Below are 18004 nucleotides of genomic sequence, written 5' to 3'. Positions count from 1 at the left end.
GTGGCGCCAAAACTAATCAAAGCAACTAAACCGACGCCAAATCGCAACTACAACTACAATCACGGCGGAATATCAAAATGCAATCAAAATATGCAAGCCACGTCGTTAGGTGGACGGGTACGGGGAGTGAGGAAAAAAGAGGCAGAGAGCGAGAGAGAGCACGGCTATTCTAGAATGAGAAACCAAGTCCTACGTTAGTTGAATTGTGTATGCCCTTATAGATACGACATGACAACCGGATTCATGTAAGTACGCCTGGCTTAACAGCATCTCTAAAACGCAGAGAAATCGTTACGTTTCTTGAAGAAAAGAGTTAAAAATCAGATTGAACTATTTTATATGGTAATTAGCATAAATAAAAAATTAGGTTTCATTTTAAAAAACATGATGACGAAGAAAAAGTAATAATTTAATATATGCTTTGACGATAAAATTATTTGTCTTAACATTCAAAAAAACGAAGGTATATCCTTCTGACAACGGTACACACGCTCCACTTGAAGACTATTACCTTTGGAAGGGTATCAAACACCCACTCTCTCTCTCCCTCTCTCTCGCTCTCTCTCTGTGTTTTTCTTTCTCCGATCCGATCGCCGGGAAGTCTTAACGGCAAGTTGCAGCAACAAACATTTTCATTCGTTTTCGCAGCGTCGAAGCGCACGGTTCATAGGAGGAACGGAACGGAACGGAGTGGAACGGAACGAAGCGGGGAACGCGACGGAAACTAGTTGTTGCTGTTTTTTTGTCCGTGTTAAAAAATTGACACAAGAAAATTGAGTTACACTTAAGCAAAGTCCGCGTAAAAATCTATTAAAAATCGTTCGTCGTTTTGTGTGTGTGACCACGAAAAGAAGTGCGCCGATCGGAGGATTTTAATAAATTCAATTAAGGTCCCGTCTCAACGATCGTTTTTCATTGTCTGACGCTCACGCGTGATGCACAATTGAAAAAGTAAAAATTTACATAAAATAAAAGAAAGATCACAGTAAAAAAGAAAGTGATTGACTGCACAAGTAAAAGAATAGTTCCTTACCTCCTAGCCAGAAGTCAAAAGTGAAGAGGAAAACAGAGAGGAGATAACAGTTAACGGTTAGTTGAAAGCTTAAACTGCAAAATAAACATACATATCATACAAATTGGAAAACTTTTTCAAACATACGAGGGGCATTTTCGATATTTCAATTTTGGCTCTAAGCATCAACATCACCTTGTTTTGAAGCAAACCGATTTTAACATGCATTTGGACCAAACTAATAGCGTTTCGAATGTTATCTCTTATGGAAATGGTATTGCTATATTATACCATCATTAATTCCGATTCCACCTGAGATTAGCAATCAATGTGAAATTTTCATAAGCATATATTACATATATTCGGATCATGCATTCTATTTACACATTACTTTCCAATTAAGCGTACAAATTTTGCCGCGCTTCGATTAGAAACCAAAAACAAATCGTTAATTTTCTATATTTTTCCACAGGGGCTTCCACACCAAAGTTCCTTGTTTGTAGAGATCATTGTAATCAGCGCAGATCGAAGCCATATATAAAATGATTTCGCACAGTCCGCCCATATTCAGTCACAGTCCACCCGTTAGTTTTCTGGCGGACTTCATGAGCGGACATCCCCGTCAATCGTTGAAGTAAGTTTACAAAACTATAGAACTCATAAATAAATATTCCCAGCAATTTAGCTAATTTAACGCTGAATTGGTCAAAGTGAATTCACGAGTTTCGGCAGCCAATCAAAAGAAATTAAATAACCAAACATCATTGAAAGAGAACCAATGCTCAGGTTCTTTTTGTGTCTAAAGTTAACTTTCTTATCGGTTGATAAAGAAGTAAAGGCATTTTCTGATAAATCATCTCTTATAAATTTAACAGCCGTGTACGTGTTAATAAGAGAAACGTTAATTCGATAATTCGATAAAAATTTTAGATTACCTGAGAAAAACAAGTGATGTAACGCGAATTAAACTGGGAGATAAAATAAAACTTAAGAGATATAAATGGCTTTTAATAATTTTAGCATTGTGTGTTCTCTTTTGTGAATATTTAAACAAAACTTTTAAACATTCAAAATCAATATAAATGTCGAAATTCTCAAACATAACCCACATTAAGTAAATAAACAGAACGGAAAGACAGAATTCCATTTAATGAATATAAGAACTCCAATGTTTACACAACGTAGAAAACGAATAATATCGATCCTTCGAGGGCTGCCAATATTGATTCATTTGAAACAGCTGTCCCAAGTGTCGTCGTATGGAAATTTTGACACCTGATCAAAGGCAGGAAAACACATGTATTACCCAATGAAATGTATTAATACCTGAGAACTTTTCGAAAACACAATGAATGCAGGCACTAAAAATATTCGTGTCGTGATACTAAGGCTCGTTTTTGGTTGACAACAGATTGGCAGAATATGAAAAGCAGGCATTCAAGATCAAGGCAAGTCAGAATGCTGAACCAAAACAAACATTTCGCCGACTCTGCACTGATCTTTCGCTGGTGGAGCCCACTGAGATTTGGAGATTCGTTCACGAGTCGGGGGGGTGACGCCAAAAATTTGCTTGGCGACAATTTGCGCGTGGCGCTTTTGACGCAACATGTTTTTTTCCCAGGGGCACACGAGCAAGCCGAAAATTTGACAAATTGGTAAAGGGAAGAAGGGTAATATATCTATATATGCAGAGACAGAGACGAGGGCAATTGATTTAATTAAAGCAATTGGGCGCGCTTCATTTGCTGCACGCGCTGCATTTTCCTCATATTTGTGGAGAGTATTTTATTTATTTTTGGGAATGATAAATACACAATACCGAAAATTCGTATAATTTATATTCGTATATATGAGGATTTGAGCTAAAAATAAATCTATATCTAGAGTATGGCCAAGCAAAACAAACGCTACAAGAAGCGGTGAAAACGCCTATAATCAGTTAAGAACAAAAAGGTTCAGTAGATAAACCTGCGGGAGGTACATAATCGTATATGCGAGAGCCCTACTATTAACTATCAACATTTCTTATCGGGGCACGTGAGCGGCATGCCTTCAAACAAACTGAGTACTCCAACCAACTCAAGTAACTCAGCTGCTAGTGCGTCAACTCACTTGAAATTTCATAGCGTGATTTTACAACAGTTTACCGCACCCCATACTTAAAACTACCCACGTAACTCAGCGGGTTGTCATCGAAAACAATTGAATTCCTTACGTTGTCAACTCAAGTACTTAATATGCTGATATAGTGTCCAGACAGCGGCAATTAGCCAAAAAAAAAAGTGGTGATAACAACAGAGCAGACGGAAATATTCCCATAGCCAGGCCCACGCCGAAAAAGACGAATCAGCATGCCATCAACATATGTTTAGCATGCAAAAGTCCACGCGAGCCCCATTGAGCGAACCTTATCAACCATTGACTTTTAGTTTTATGAATGTCTAGCCGAAAAATTATGATAACTACCAATGGGATGTGAACTGTGCCAAATGAGTAAGACCAGCGAGTCTCTCCTGAAATACACTTTTGGAAGTGACTCACCCAAGAACCCAAACAAATATGCTTCAAATTCATATTATACATTATACATTTCCCACCCACGGCAAACCCGAATCAAGTGGTGAGGTCGCGCGCAACTCCTCTTATCAGCGATGTTTCTTTATAGACAATATACACGTATCAGTAGGAGTACAAGTACAAATACGAGCAGTACATAGGCCTCCGCTGCGAACAATGAAGGCGGCCATTGAGGCAGTAAAAATTAAAGCCACCACTCTTATCAGGCCTGATAAAAGGCAGCTTAATGCGTAGATGCCTGAAATAAAAGACTGATCCAGGGAATTTCTTTTCTGCTTTGCAAGCGAGAAAAAAAAGCATCACAAAAATTGGTCAAAACAATTGAAAGATGGCCACCATCTGCTGATGTTTAAATTTAGAATTTGTATTTTCAATTAGTGATGTTAGAGAAATATATTTTAAATGATTGTAAAGTGCAAATTGAATATCTTGCCGTCTTTTTAAGCAAAACTTATTTAATAGGAAATAATAGTAAAGAAAATGAATTATAAGTTATATGGTAATTTTAACATTTACATATTGGGAAAAAAACTAATTTTATAATTTTTTCCAGTTACAATGACGAGCCCAACAGAGCGTCGCGCTACTGCCGGCCCCAAGTGATAACTCTGGCCTCCAAAGCCATGGTCAACAACGCCTCGGCGGCGGTCCAGGGCCAGGGTCCCAGTCAGAAGGCGGGTGCCACGCCCCTGGGCGTGGGCAGTCGGTCCGGGCGGAGTTACCTGGAGCGAATGGCTTCGGCGCCGCTGCTCACCAATCAGCCCAAATCCTGTCTCAGCCGCAAATCCTGCCTGCACAAATCCCAGAACAGTACGGCCAGTTCCGCAGATCTCTCGCCGACGGACGCCGATGTCACGGACAGTGCCAGCCATAGCTGTATGTGCAGCAAGGACAGCGACAGCAACTGCGAAGTGAGGTGAGTGTGCAGCCGGCGATAAGATTACGTAATGGAGGTAACTCGATACAGCGGCGCCGAAACGATCAAGAAGGCGGTAAATGCCGGCGGGTTCAGTCACTTTGACGTCAGGCCTTCGAAGATAATGGCGCCGCACTTACTAAACCACCAACTGAACTAGATGGGAACTTGGTGGTGCGAGAGCCTAGGCAATTGTGGTCAGAATGGGGTGTATCAATTCACAAGTGATTCATTAAATAGTGAGAAGTCAATTGAGGGGAAATCTCAAGGAAAAGCTGAGAAAGCGGAGTAACACAAGGAGCTATAGATGGTTTTCATTGGGAATCTTAACCTTGTGAGCTGAAAAGAAAACGAAATTGTGTGATCTTGACCTAAAGCTTTGAATTTAATTGTTGCGTTTTGTATGATCATTTTTAGGTTTAGGACCAAAAACATGACATGAAAAGATCATTTCTTATAAAACCGGGTAAATACCACTTCCGCCAAAGCTTTTTATAAACAAAAATTAATCGTTTATGAGGCATTTGCAATAGTTCAAGTAAAAGGAATAGGAAAATCTGTTGGCAGTCGAGCAACTTTCCCACAGACGTCATAGCCGAGCACATGTCATTTGTTAAATAAGCAAAGAAAGCCAAGTGCAGACGGCCGCCAGGCTAAGCAAATGCAAAAAGATCATAAAATATACTCGAAAATATATTTTATATGTATCCAAGAGCATGCAGTTTCACAAAAACAAAATATAAATTATCTAAATGACTGTAGAATCTGCCAAAATGAAAACACGCCACTGCATCGCGCGTCGAAAATCTGTGCCTAGTATATTTGAGATAAAAAATCGCACATTTTAAGACTCAAATGGGAATAGACTGGTATTTAGTATAGACCCCAACTGCGAGGCGCCATTATTTTTATTTTCCCTTTCCATTTATCCGCTATATATTGGTAAATACATTATCGATCCATATGCAGGCCATGAAAATATTTGGGTCTCACAGATATATTGTAAAATATATATTTCGCTTTCAGCGAGCCCTACAAAAGTTTTCCTTCTGTGCACTTGAATCTGGCTGGCATTTTGAGAAATGCCTAAAAATACACATGCCACGAGATAGAGAAAATAATTTATACGTTCATTTGCGTCAAAGGCGAACACTATTTCTATTTGGGCAGCACCTCTGGACAAGAGATCAGGCTTAAAGCCTCACAGCTACTCAAACGAATGCAATTACCCATAATATTATCAATGTAAACCAGTCGTGTGCTCGTTGCTGTTGGAGATTTTGTGTACACTTTGCGGTTGCGTATTTCGTGTGCCTCGTTTTATCAGTTACGAAATCCACTCAGAAAAAATTTCAAATAAATTTCAAAAACCAAAGCTCGTTGTAATGCAATCCAAAATAAATTAAATTAACTCAACTGTTGAGTATAGATTTGAAGCACGAAAGCCCTATTCATCACCTTCCGAAACATATCACAACAGCTCGACATTTAGCCCCACTTTTTTCAATGACTTTTGACAGCCTATGAAAACGCTTTCTTTTGTCTTAATTACCCTCCCATCCAAAATTCGTCAAGATCAACCACAAAACGAGGCAGACGGTTCACGTCAAGGCCAAAGAATTATTAGCATAGAAGCGTGATCGCTTTCAGGCGAAAGGCGTCATCTCATAAAAGACGCATTTTTTTCGGGTGTAACGTAACTAAAAATATTTCAACATTACAAGCCTCGGAATACGAATGCACACAAACGTAAGGTTATATATAGAGATGGGGAGATATGTCTGATGTTCATGCAAAGATCACGTGAATCGATCAGAAAAGTGAGTCTGGGGCAGATGGGTCTGCTGTAAAAATGTTGGCGCACCTTTAGCCGAAAAATGTGAACAAGAATTTCGTACATTTACAAAAATTGTATTTCTTTTATTCGTAAATTTTTTAATGCTCCCCATAGGCAGTAATTAAGAAAAACCAAATCCACGCAGCATTTTCTGAGCAAAAACTATTTTCAGTCTCTTACTATTGGACTTTGTGCTTATAGGAAATTTCCGAAAGATATAAACGATAGGTATAGTTGGCAAAACTAAAATTCTGTTGGGGGAAATAAAATAGAAAATACGGAAAATTTGGCTACATAAAAGACGGAACTACCTTGATTCATTTACAAAAAAAGTAGCCCAATTGTAAGGTCAACCAGAATGACCATCAAGTTGGCCAGTTGTAAAAATTTCAACAGGTCTTGCCAGAATATTTTTTCGAACAGGTTATTGACTTTAGAAAATGAGGGAACTCGAGCAAGGTCTGCCAATTGAAAACTAAGGAAATTAAAAAGTATTTTTAAACACAATTTTCATTTACATGAAGAGCGTGGCGATTTTAAGAAGCACTTTTGCTGCAGCCAAAACTTGTTTCTCCTGCACCCATCAACGATCTTAATGCGACTTGCATATTGAGGAGTTTTATAAATTTATGCACTTTAAACCGGACCCTCGAAAATAAATGCGTTCCGTAACGCATACGGAATTGTGGCTGCCTTTGGTTTTTAAGAGAAGACAGTTGATAGTCGTATCTCGTTTCCCTTGGAGAAAATGTAAGCCAAGTGTGGGGAAAAATGAATGGAAATGTAAATGATTTTTTTGGAGTTGACAAGTTTTAGAAAAGCGGTCGGTAAAAAATGAGACCCGTCCGCGGTCTCCGGTTTCTGGTTGGCCTGCTGGGCGTTGAAGCCCACCCCACACACCAGATAAGCGATCGCAAAGAAACCTGTTGAAGAAAATGCAGCAACAGCAGGCGCACACCGATCATGCCCTCGATGCGTGATCGTCGATGTCGATGTCGATGTCGATGTCGGTAGTCGGTAGTCGTTACGATCCGATTCTGGCTGAGTCGAGTGGTGCGATCTGCGATCTGCGATCTCCTATACACCAGCAGCGATCTCTGGCAATACGGCCGGCGTTCAATAAACAGAGAGCCAGTCTGGCGATAGCCATTTCAATTGCTGGCTATTTGTACTTCCCATATATATTTAGCACTTGATTCGTTCCCGCCGACTCTCCTTCAATTTGCAGACCAAATAGAGTCTGCTCTGTGTGGGGGGCCAGTAGTCCGTTCTAACTGACGGAAACTTTTCGATTTTGGCTTGTCAACAGCCAAAACCATAAAAAATCGCGCCCCTCCCAAGCTGATTAGCCAAAATTAGTCGCTATATCTTATCGAATTTATGGCCAACTTTCTAAATAGAATTTTATACGAATTTTAGACCGAAGTAATAGTAACATAAAAGTCAAAAGGGCGAAACAAAGAGTCTGAAAAATATTTAGCAGCACCAAACATTTGGCTTAAACTTAGTGTTGTACTTTATTGGATTAATTAATAGCCGAGGAATTTCAGACTTCAAGTAAATTTTCTTTTTGAAAATGTCGCTGAATATTGCATGTATTTTGAATCACGAGTTATCCTCTATTTGCTATACATCTTAGTGGGTGTGTTTTATTTACATTCCCACACCGTGGGAAGAGTCGCCCAATAAAATAAAGGCAAAAAGAAAGGAAAAGCAAAAGTAGGCGTGATTTACATATAGATTAAGGCAAATCTTTGCCAAAGCCGTACGTGACTTCTAAAAATAAATCCAAAAAAAATACACAATACACATTACTCTTTTTATGACGCAGAGAATTTTTCGGGAAACGCAAGGAATGAAAATGTTCAGCAGAAAAGGGAAAACATACTAAGGAAAGACAATTTCCACTCGATCGGGATTTTATATTACAAATTGTCAAGCAATCTGTCAGGAACTTTAAAAAATGGTTTCAAAAATGCATTTGGAAACGACGAAGTTCGCTAAACTAAAGTCAAAACAAAGCAATAAAATGAAACTGTTAAGGATAGAAATAGAAATCTGCGCACAGAAAGATGCCAAGTCAATGACCACAATGAAATAAAATAAATAATTCCAAATGGGGGGTCAAGTCAAACTGATAAAGCCAGGGTCAAATCTACGTTTAATAATATATTTTAATAATGAATAATTTGCTTATAATAGATTGCGATGTACTCAATGGATGGTATTTCTTTTGACTTTTTGCAGCCGTGGCCCCAAAAAGCATGTGATCTTCGCTGATGATGAGGGTCTATCGCTAACCGAGGTTCGTGTGATGTCCGAACCCTCGAATGTGCCGCCCTATTGGAGCATGAAGTTTCTGGAGCAAATTACACAGGGCCTGGTCAGTCCACATCCTCCGGATCAGTGGACAGTGGACTTCAAGCAGCCAGCCTCAGACTATCTATCATTTAGGTGTGTACCCTACTTAAGCAAGTGTAAAGTATATGTTATAAATATTTGCATTTACACAGACAAAAGATAGACCGTGATTTTGTTTCCCTGGAGAATGTGATCGTCAAGGATGAGGAGTCGATTGTGGTGGGCACCATCAAGGTGAAGAACATTGACTTCCAGAAGGAGATCATTGTCCGTGTGACCTGGGATGATTGGAAGAGCCAGCAGGACATCTTCTGTACATACGCCAGGGCCTATGGACCGGCTACTTGTGCTCATGTAGTCTTCGATACATTCTCCTTCAAGATCACCTTGCCGCCATCCTCCAAGCGCCTGGAATTCTGCATCTGCTACCGCACCAACGAAACAGAATATTGGGATAATAATGATGTAAGTTAGCCATACAACTACATAGCCACAACATGTGTTACAAAATGCATATTTACTTACAGGGCAAAAACTACACCATCAGCAAGCGATCGCCCTTTTATTACAACGCCTTGTCGCCCTATGATAAGGGTCAGAATCGCAACTCGAGCCAGCAAATAAGGTCCACCCTGACCGATGCCTTGGCCAAGGTGCAAGACCAAAATGGCTGGCACCAGGAGCCACATACGCCGTATTGGTGAAATCGCCTGGGAACGGGATTGGATTTTCCTGACCCCAGCGATTGAATAAAGTTTCTCATTTAGGCCACATGAACAGAAAGAAACCGAAAGAAACAGAATTGGAACAGATTTCAAATGTTATAATCAGTTTTATTGACAGAGAGAGAGTCCAAAAGATTTTTATCGCTAACGAAACTTTTTGACCTAAGCTTATATACCCGGTACAAATATCCCAATTTGAATGTGCCATTGACTTGAGGTTTACTCAAAGAAAAATGAGTTAGGAGGGCTTATAACTACTTCTACTAAGCGAAGCCCGAATTTTTGTATGTCTTGTCTTTAGTCAACTTGATGGAATTTCAAAATCGTAACTTCTATGTTTGACCTTTTAAAATGTTTTATGTTCGACTGTAAAGAATTTTGGAAAAAGATAGATTTATATGTTTACCTGTATGCCTGTGTGATCGTCTACATCTACATATATAACTGATACTAGATTTATGTTAACTAAAAACGAAAAAAACCTTATAAAAATGAAAGATGAATTTTGAGGCGTGAAGCATCCAAGCAAACCATTGTTTCGAAATTTACTGCAACTGCAAAATAAAGAAAACAAAACAAAACAAAAACAAACAAAACACACATTATGCAACCACACAAGAAAACAACAACAAAATTGTAGACCTAAGTTAATTCGTTTTATTACTTTTAATTTTTGTTCTTTTCATTTCATTATACACTTTTATCTTTTTGGTTACTTGAAACGCTAAGACTGAAATGGCTTGTTATGGAGAAGAAAACACGTCCTGCAATACATTATATAATAAATAAAAACAACGCAGCAAATTTCGCATCACCACACTACAGACAACAAAGTACTTTGTCCTCATTGTTCTGTGTGATCCAGACTATCCCCGACTATATACGATATATACACCTAACTAGAATTAAGCGATTTGTACATACAGCAGCAAAAGCAAACAATATACCAGAAAATTGCCTGTTAAATACATTTATATACATATGAATTTAGTTGTGTAACGATGACTAGTTTTTAGTTCTTAGAGGTTATTTAGTTAGTAAGGCGCCCAACTGACGTAAAGTGAATAAATCAACTATATATGTGCCCATATATAACGCGTACTATTTAATTATTTAGTTTATACTGGACTTATGGCACAATGAGCCACTACAATGCCTTATTCAGCTCAATGCTCATAAACAAAATAAATATTTTTGAAAAAACTTAACTCTCGTATTTATTATTTGGCCAAAACCTCGAATATTAATGGTAGTAAACGAAATTACATTAATACATTACATTACAAAAATAAACGACAGTTGCAACAGTTTCGTGGTTCATTAAAAATGATAAAAATTATAATCGCCAATTGCTACAAAGATTTCCGAATGTAAAAATCCTTTTTCGGGATCCTTTCAGCTTGTTTCCTTACCTCACCATGCAATTTTTGGAGTCAGGGAAATCATATATTGCTCATAAGGTTATCTCCACGAGCGTTCCCGATAAATAGACGAGATTAAAAAACGCAGCTTGGTAGTGTTTTTATATTTTATAATTTAATTTATTCAGAGTGCTTTCTTGGGTAGCGGGTCAGACAATTGAAACAGCATTAATATCATATTCGCATGAGTGGCCTGTGGGACGTGGGGCAGCGGGAGGAGATAACAAGGGGCCGGCCATCGAAGGGACAACATACGGACATACTTTCCAGCGCGAGCTAGACACACATGGGGAGTTAGGTTAAATATAGCACATAGTATAACAGAATATATATGGAATTGAATACTTTGAACTTGAGTGTAGCTTAGTTGCATACGATAGAATGTTTGGCTTTTAAAGATAGAAAGATTTGTTTATAAAAAAGTGTGTATAACTGCTGTGTTTGAGAAATGCGTGAAGTATTGTTCTGGAATGTACATGTGCAATGGCACACACGCAACATTAATGTATTCCTTTTTGAGAAACAAGTATAAGGCAATTGGGCTATACTAAAGTCGAAATTCGTTAGAAAGTACAAAGTATGTTGCTCCTGGGTCTGCCCACAATCGCTCCAACTAGTGAACTCTGGCCTTAAGGTAACCGATTGAACTAGCCCACTTAATGCTGCTTGGCCTTCAGGCTAGCGGGCATCTCTGGTGGTGGTGGGCGGGGAATGCCGAGGGCGACCTTCACACCATCGTAGATGAACCACTGCAGAGCGGTCAGGGTACCGATCATGATAATACGAGGAGTCAATCCGTTCCACATGCCACTGAAGCCCAGCGACTTGGCCACGCTAATGGCGCTGGCTCCCTTGGCCTGGTTCAGCTTGGAGACCACCACATCAGCGGGATGCGACACCACGGCGCAGAACACACCGGCGATGTAGCCAGCGGCGAAGGTCACGATTAGCTGCTCGCCCTTGGTGCAGTCGGCACGGGGCTTGGGCACCACATACCTGGGGAAAGTTGCATCATTAGTATTGATTTAACGGGGTTCGTTGGGGCTTGACAACCCGAATTGTAAAGGGGATTTGCTCTAGATTTTGCATTTCAACGGTATAGATTTGCTCTAGTTTTTACATTAAAACTTTAAGAGAGGAATAGTTGCTTAAGAACGTAGTATCAATTGCTATTGCGACGAATATAAGAAAGTTTTATTATCTCTCATTTGTAATAGTATTGAATAAAGTCACTAAGACAAACCATCCTAGGTAACAAACGAATCGAGAGATAATATAACATTCTTATATATGAACAAGATAAGAATTTGTTGTAGTGTTTCTGCCATTAGATACGAAATGGTTCTTATCTGCTGACGCGCTAACAATATATTTTGAACTAAAGTATAATTGTATTATAAACGCCTTCATTTTTGATCAACTAAAACTGTGCAAAGACCTTTGAACTCTAATTATATCAAAGCAATTATATTGTGCACAGCTCTAGACAGGTTTTTCTACTGTCCTGCTAAATAACGTGTAGACTAGACTAGACTAGAGCAAATCTGAAGAGCTAATGTTACTTACTTGTAGAGCAGCTCCACAGTGCGCTCGAAGCAAGCGAACTTCATCATGGTGTAGGGGATCTGTCGCATCCACAGGGGAACCAGACCCTTGTAGAAGGCATTGACGCCCTCCTCCTTCAGCATCTTAGGCACGGCCTCGCGGAAGTTGTTGGCGAATCCGGGAATGGTCTGGATCTTGACCTTGGCGGCCTCGAACGGCGCCAGAGCGATATCGGCGAAGAACTCGGCCGAAGCGGAAGCAGCCAGATACAAGGAGGTGCGGTACAGGTAGGCGTTCTCCTCGCCAATGATATCGGCGTACTTTACCTTGAACACCTCGTACAGACCGAACTTGCAGAGACCCTGAAAGATACAAAGAGGCGGGTTAGCCTGTTGTCTCTTGGCAGTTCCTTTCCCATTAGCAGAAGACTTCTAACACTCCATCTTCAATAACGATGAAGCCATTTAAGCGTTAGATGTTGTGTTATCCAAAGGTATTCAAGGAATTGAGCTTAGGTATCCATCTTCCTTATCATCGATCGATTGGAATCACTTGTATCTACTTCAAGCCAGACACCGGTGTAATTAAGGTCAGCCCACAGAGTCACGAGTATGCGGATTCTCCAGACCATTATGCAACCCATTGGTGTGAAGCCCAATCTCTCACCTGTGCCGAGTAGCCGAGCAGGGTGGGGAACCAGCCCTTGGCCAGTCCGCGGGCGCCCTCCTCCGCGACGGTGACCTTGAATCCGTGCACCAGATTCTTGTACTTGGCCTGGTCGACCTGCAGACGGCACTTGACCAGATCCAGTGGCACGACGAAGGTGTGGGTGGTGCCGCAGCTGAGGATGCCACCGATTCCGCACAGAGCGAAGTACTTGCTGCTGCCGAACTCGCAAGAGTCCTGCTGCTGCTGGGCCACCGGAGTGGCGGCGGCGGCGATCTGGCGACCTTCAACCGGCTGGGGATCCACCACTGGGGCGGCGGCATCGCATCTGGCCATCGTGAGGGGGGTGCGGAATGGCGAGTTCCGGGCAGTTTCAAAGAAGCTGGAGAACATCTTGATTCTGTTCTAGTTCTGGGATCGGCTGAAAGTACAGAGAGGCCATCCATTAGTTACGTATATACCGTATATACCTCGGCGGCGACATGTGCTTTATCTAATTATAAATAGCTGGGTAATCAGCTGCTTTTCGCTTTTGTAGGTTACATAACGGCGTGCCCAGAATTCGCGCACCAAAAACTTACAACGCTGTTTTAAACCGAAAAGCAAAGCAGAGGAAATCAAGCAACAACGTAAATTTAGTCTGTTTTCAGGCAGCTCAATAGCACTGCCCCTCGCCTACTTTGATTTCGTTTTTACACAACTTATGCAATTTTCACTCGGAATTTTCGCACTTACTCTTCGTCAGCAACGTTAGCGGCTCGTAGGCGGGGATTCAAAGAATGAGGGGGGACTCGAGGAAGTCCCAAGATTTCTCCTGAATGCCAAAAACGCCTGCGTTCGTTTTGCTTGGAAAAATGTATCTTGCAGTTTGTGGGTAGTCAGCCACACTTACGCCAAAGTCTCAGGCCATGGACTAAAACCGTGGTGCAAGACTTTGGTGGCGCTTTAGCGTGGGTTCGAACCATCTACATAAGAGGTATGAGGTAACTTATAAAACGCTACTTATAGAATATCGCAAAATATGATTTGCTAAAATAATAGAAAATTTAAATTATAAATTGCAAAATATTTTCCTTTTATGAAACTTATTATAAATTATGTATTATTTTTTCAAGCAACCTTTTCGTTCATTTACAACTTTAAAAACAATAAATCCACTTTTAAAGACCTTAGAAATTGTGCTGATGCTATGTACCAAAGACATAAGAATAATGAATATTTTTGTACATATGTATTAAAGAAATTGTTGCAATTTTTAATTTTTTGTACCATTGTAAAAAAATAAAACATTTTCTTGAACATACATAAAACATCTACCCGGTCTTTAATAACTCCCTGTAAAGGATATAACAATTAATTTGCAATTATGACATGTACATTTGAAATTTTTAAGCTATAGCCCCGCCGTGGAACTGAATAATAACTTTGTGAATAAACAAGTAAACATAAAGGTGTTCAATGTTTTCACATAGGCTTGGCGTGATCCTTCATTTTTTAGGCACGGACAGGAAAGCAGGCCTTTGTATTCCATTTTATATTTCACTCTGCAAGTGAAGCAAAATTCGCCTTGGTGATCTTCACTTAAAAGGACTTGACAGCCGATTTCGGGCGACCAAACGCAGCATATTTTGGCATTTTTTCTATCTGTAAGATTAATTTATTTATATTTGTATTACTAAGCAAATGCTTCTAATACCGATATGCATTCCGGGTGCAAGGCATACGTCCACTTTTTCGGTTGTTTTGGGGAATTCATCTTTCAGATGACCCAACCGCCTATAAAATTCTCCTTCATAACAACTAAATCCTGTCGCTTCAATCCGACAATAATCCTTACTTTCCTTTCTACAGTCCAAGCATTTTCCATCTTCTATTATGGACACATTTTTTTGGCCATAGGTGGGTAACAGGCTCCCAGTGAGTATAATGAGTAAGAATCTACAATTAAAAGACATTTGAAAAAAGACAAATAATTTAATGAGGTCGCATTGATGAAGTTCATGTTCATATTTCCAAAGGCCACTGTGTACAACTACGTAAGTTACAGGCTTAGCCAAAATAACTCATTTTAAGAATGATAATATTATGGATATTTACATTAAAAATGTATATGTTTGTCCTTATATTTAATTTATTTATTTATTATTATTTAATTATATTTGTATATAATTATAGTTTTAAAACAAAACGAAAGAATAGATTTTTTGACAATTTATATGAATTTTAAAGAATTCTCTTTACTGGGTCTTTGTATTTCATTAATACCACAATAAAGAAGAAATCAAAATACATCATAGATCACCAGTTTAAGGATTCTGAGTTCTACAAAGGCTATAAGTGGACTGTTAAGGGAGAAAGCTCAGATCAGCTGGTTTTCTGTGGCTCTCTTTTGCTGAGCTTTGAGTCTGGTTTTCGATTGTCTTTGCGCTTCTTTCTTTTCTTTGCCGCTGTCTTTGCTTTTGCTCGTGCTTTTGGATGTGTTTGCGGTGGCTGTGTTTGCTCGCTCGTGGATTGCCGTGCAGTGGAGTTCGGTCGTCAGTTTGAGTTTGGTTCGTAGCGCGTTCGCACACGCGCGCTGTAGTAGTTCGATACGAGTATATAGTTTATTCCCATTCGATCCGAGATCCGAGATCCGATATGACCGTCGTGGTGCCCCCCGCCGCCCCCCGCTCGCTCTAATCAGTTGGCCAAAGCTTTGGCTCTGCGTACTTCGCGGCTAATTTCCAACTTAAGAAGTGGAAAACAACAAAATCAGGCAAATAATTGAGTAATTAAAGTTAAACGTAAGGAGAGCTGCTCTGCCAAGTGTTTTGTGTTAGTGATTTTGTGTAACGGTCTGCTAACAACTGGAGCTGGATCTGAAACAGAGATTACGGCAAAGTGTTTGAGTAAATTGATTGTGGATAAGTTTTGAAAGCTTGAGAGTGGATGTGGATGCGATAAACTGATCGATTTGGGTTTAGTTCGAGTGGAGGAAGCATAAATCGAAAAGCCATCAAGAGAGTGTGCATTTTTTACAAGCGGAAAAGAAAGTTTGATTTAGGAGAATCGACAAGTGATAGAAAATGGGATATTAAATTGAGCGATATATGAATATATAATAATATAATAACCTAATATTTCTTTATGAGGAAAATATGCTTAACTTCTTACAAATATGTTTAAATATGCCATAAAATGTCATAAACTAATGACCGCTTAAATTACACTTCTTAATTGCTTAAATCAACGATAAACATTACAAGTGATCTCATAAGATTATCTCATTTCTATAAGCGATAAATAACATGCCAATAGCTCATCGGGAAAACTGAACTGTTCATTTTAATGCTTATTTTTATTCTTTTATTTTAAATTTTAAATATTTATATTATCTGGAATCCAGTTTGCCTATTCTATATTTAATGTGATTTTTCATTCATAATAAACTGGTTCCAAGAAGTTAGTCTACCAATTTTCATAGAGGTTCAACTTTTCTATTAATTCGTCATAGGCCTGAGATTTATTAGCTCTTGTTTAAACAATTCACGGAATTTCACTGCCCATTAAAAGCAAAATGGATAGAAAAACTAATCAACACCAGTTGCGACTAGTTAACCAGCAACAAGAATTGGCAACTTCCTTCAGTTGGGCGCCAAGTCATTAGCTGCCCCAATATGCTCCCCTGTCCCCCTTTTTCCACCCGTTTGAGGGCCCACTCAAAGTACCGCTATGACTAGACAGGCCTTGTCCATATATTTCTTTATTTTTTCGCAAACGAATATATATACATATATGCAGCCATTAGCCACCGCATCAACAAACGAGACGCCACAAACACACTCTGATCTTTTGAGGCACACACATAGATACTCGAGGAAGGATCGGTCGTAAGGGGGAGCAGGGGAGGGGAAGGGATTCGGTGACGTTTGCTTTGGGGCCCCTTCACTTTTTGTTGTTGCACTGCAAGAAATTGCTTCCAAATATAAAATGTAAGGTAGAGCTACCTCTTCAACTTCATCAAAGTAGGAGGACTTAAAAACGCGCTCTTAGCTTTTCTTATAAATTAACAATTTCTAAATTTTTGTTTATATCTAAATCTGAGATATCTTTTTTGTAATTGTACCTTAGTTCGTTTGGAAATCACAAATTTTTCCGCGTGCAGATCGTTGTTTTTTCGTGCTCGGATGAAAAAGTTGCCGCGGCAAGTGCAATTCGCAGTTTGCCGTCCGCGATTCGCATTCCGCTGGCCGAAAGTATCTTTGGAGTTTTGCATCTTGTGGATGTCTGCCGCGCTTAACTGTAAATTGAGGCATGTGCCGCACACTCTCCCCGTCTCTTTCCTTCTTTAGAGAGGAGCTAGAGAGGCGCTCTCTTTCGTCTGTCAAGTTCAATGTGCGTTGACAATTTTCCGTTTCCAAATGGGCGATGTTTTCCACGTTGCTTCTTGTACTTTCACACACATTGGTTTTCCATTGTTGCTGCGCAACTGTGCGTGTACTTTAATTTATTTTAAATCGAACTGCAATTTAAATTTAAGCAAACGTACAAATAAAAAATGCAAAACCTAGTGAGTGTGTTTTTTTGCGCATTCAACCCGGAACTTGAGGTATAGGAGTACCCGAAATCAGTCAGTTGCCCTGCCGTTCGAGTCGTGTGTGGATGTTTTCCAAGCAATGTATCTACGTATCTTTTCATCCTCATCCTCATCGCAAACGCAATGCATAAATCAACGACGGAAAGAAGAAAAATCTCCGCTTGGCTTTTTTGTTAGTTTTGTGAAAGCGCAAGTCGTAGCGTAATTTTTACACTTTTACCAAAGAGAAAGAAGTCGGAAAGATACATAGATACTCTTTACATACGGCTCATAAGCATCTTTTCTCTACGAGTATTACCCGCCGACATACACGATTTTCGTTTGCCGTTGTTTGTCTCTAAGCCGCTTAATTGAAAGTCTTGGCCTGA

General features: G+C 39.6%; 3 protein-coding genes across 4 annotated transcripts; 1 reads left to right on the top strand and 2 right to left on the bottom strand.

Moving 5' to 3' along the window:
- The first annotated feature begins 637 nt into the window (after positions 1-637).
- Positions 638-10518, top strand: LOC6534103 (protein phosphatase 1 regulatory subunit 3C-B). The gene is made up of 6 exons (XM_002094753.4): positions 638-1089; positions 1485-1646; positions 4143-4505; positions 8590-8796; positions 8856-9168; positions 9231-10518. The coding sequence occupies exons 2-6, from the start codon at positions 1555-1557 to the stop codon at positions 9405-9407; spliced, it is 1152 nt and encodes a 383-aa protein (XP_002094789.1). The 5' UTR covers positions 638-1089; positions 1485-1554; the 3' UTR covers positions 9408-10518.
- A 424-nt stretch (positions 10519-10942) lies between these two features.
- LOC6534102 (phosphate carrier protein, mitochondrial) lies at positions 10943-13920 on the bottom strand. Of its 2 annotated transcripts, none has more exons than XM_015194958.2 (4): positions 13796-13920; positions 13061-13481; positions 12416-12756; positions 10943-11845 (listed from the first exon to the last, which is right to left on the bottom strand). In XM_015194958.2, the coding sequence occupies exons 2-4, from the start codon at positions 13451-13453 to the stop codon at positions 11506-11508; spliced, it is 1074 nt and encodes a 357-aa protein (XP_015050444.1). In that variant the 5' UTR covers positions 13454-13481; positions 13796-13920; the 3' UTR covers positions 10943-11505. The 2 variants fall into 2 exon arrangements, with proteins under 2 accessions (XP_015050444.1, XP_002094788.1); XM_002094752.3 differs by lacking the exon at positions 13796-13920 and adding an exon at positions 13642-13660.
- Positions 13921-14354: 434 nt separating this feature from the next.
- On the bottom strand, positions 14355-15015 carry LOC26535385. The gene is made up of 2 exons (XM_015194957.3): positions 14757-15015; positions 14355-14704 (listed from the first exon to the last, which is right to left on the bottom strand). Exons 1-2 carry the CDS (start codon positions 15013-15015, stop codon positions 14454-14456), a joined length of 510 nt encoding a protein of 169 aa, XP_015050443.1. The 3' UTR covers positions 14355-14453.
- Positions 15016-18004: the final 2989 nt, after the last annotated feature.

The sequence above is a fragment of the Drosophila yakuba genome, chromosome 3L, assembly GCF_016746365.2.
Source record: "Drosophila yakuba strain Tai18E2 chromosome 3L, Prin_Dyak_Tai18E2_2.1, whole genome shotgun sequence".
In the NCBI taxonomy this organism is placed as follows: domain Eukaryota; kingdom Metazoa; phylum Arthropoda; class Insecta; order Diptera; family Drosophilidae; genus Drosophila; species Drosophila yakuba.
This window is presented reverse-complemented; position numbering and strand designations above follow the sequence as displayed.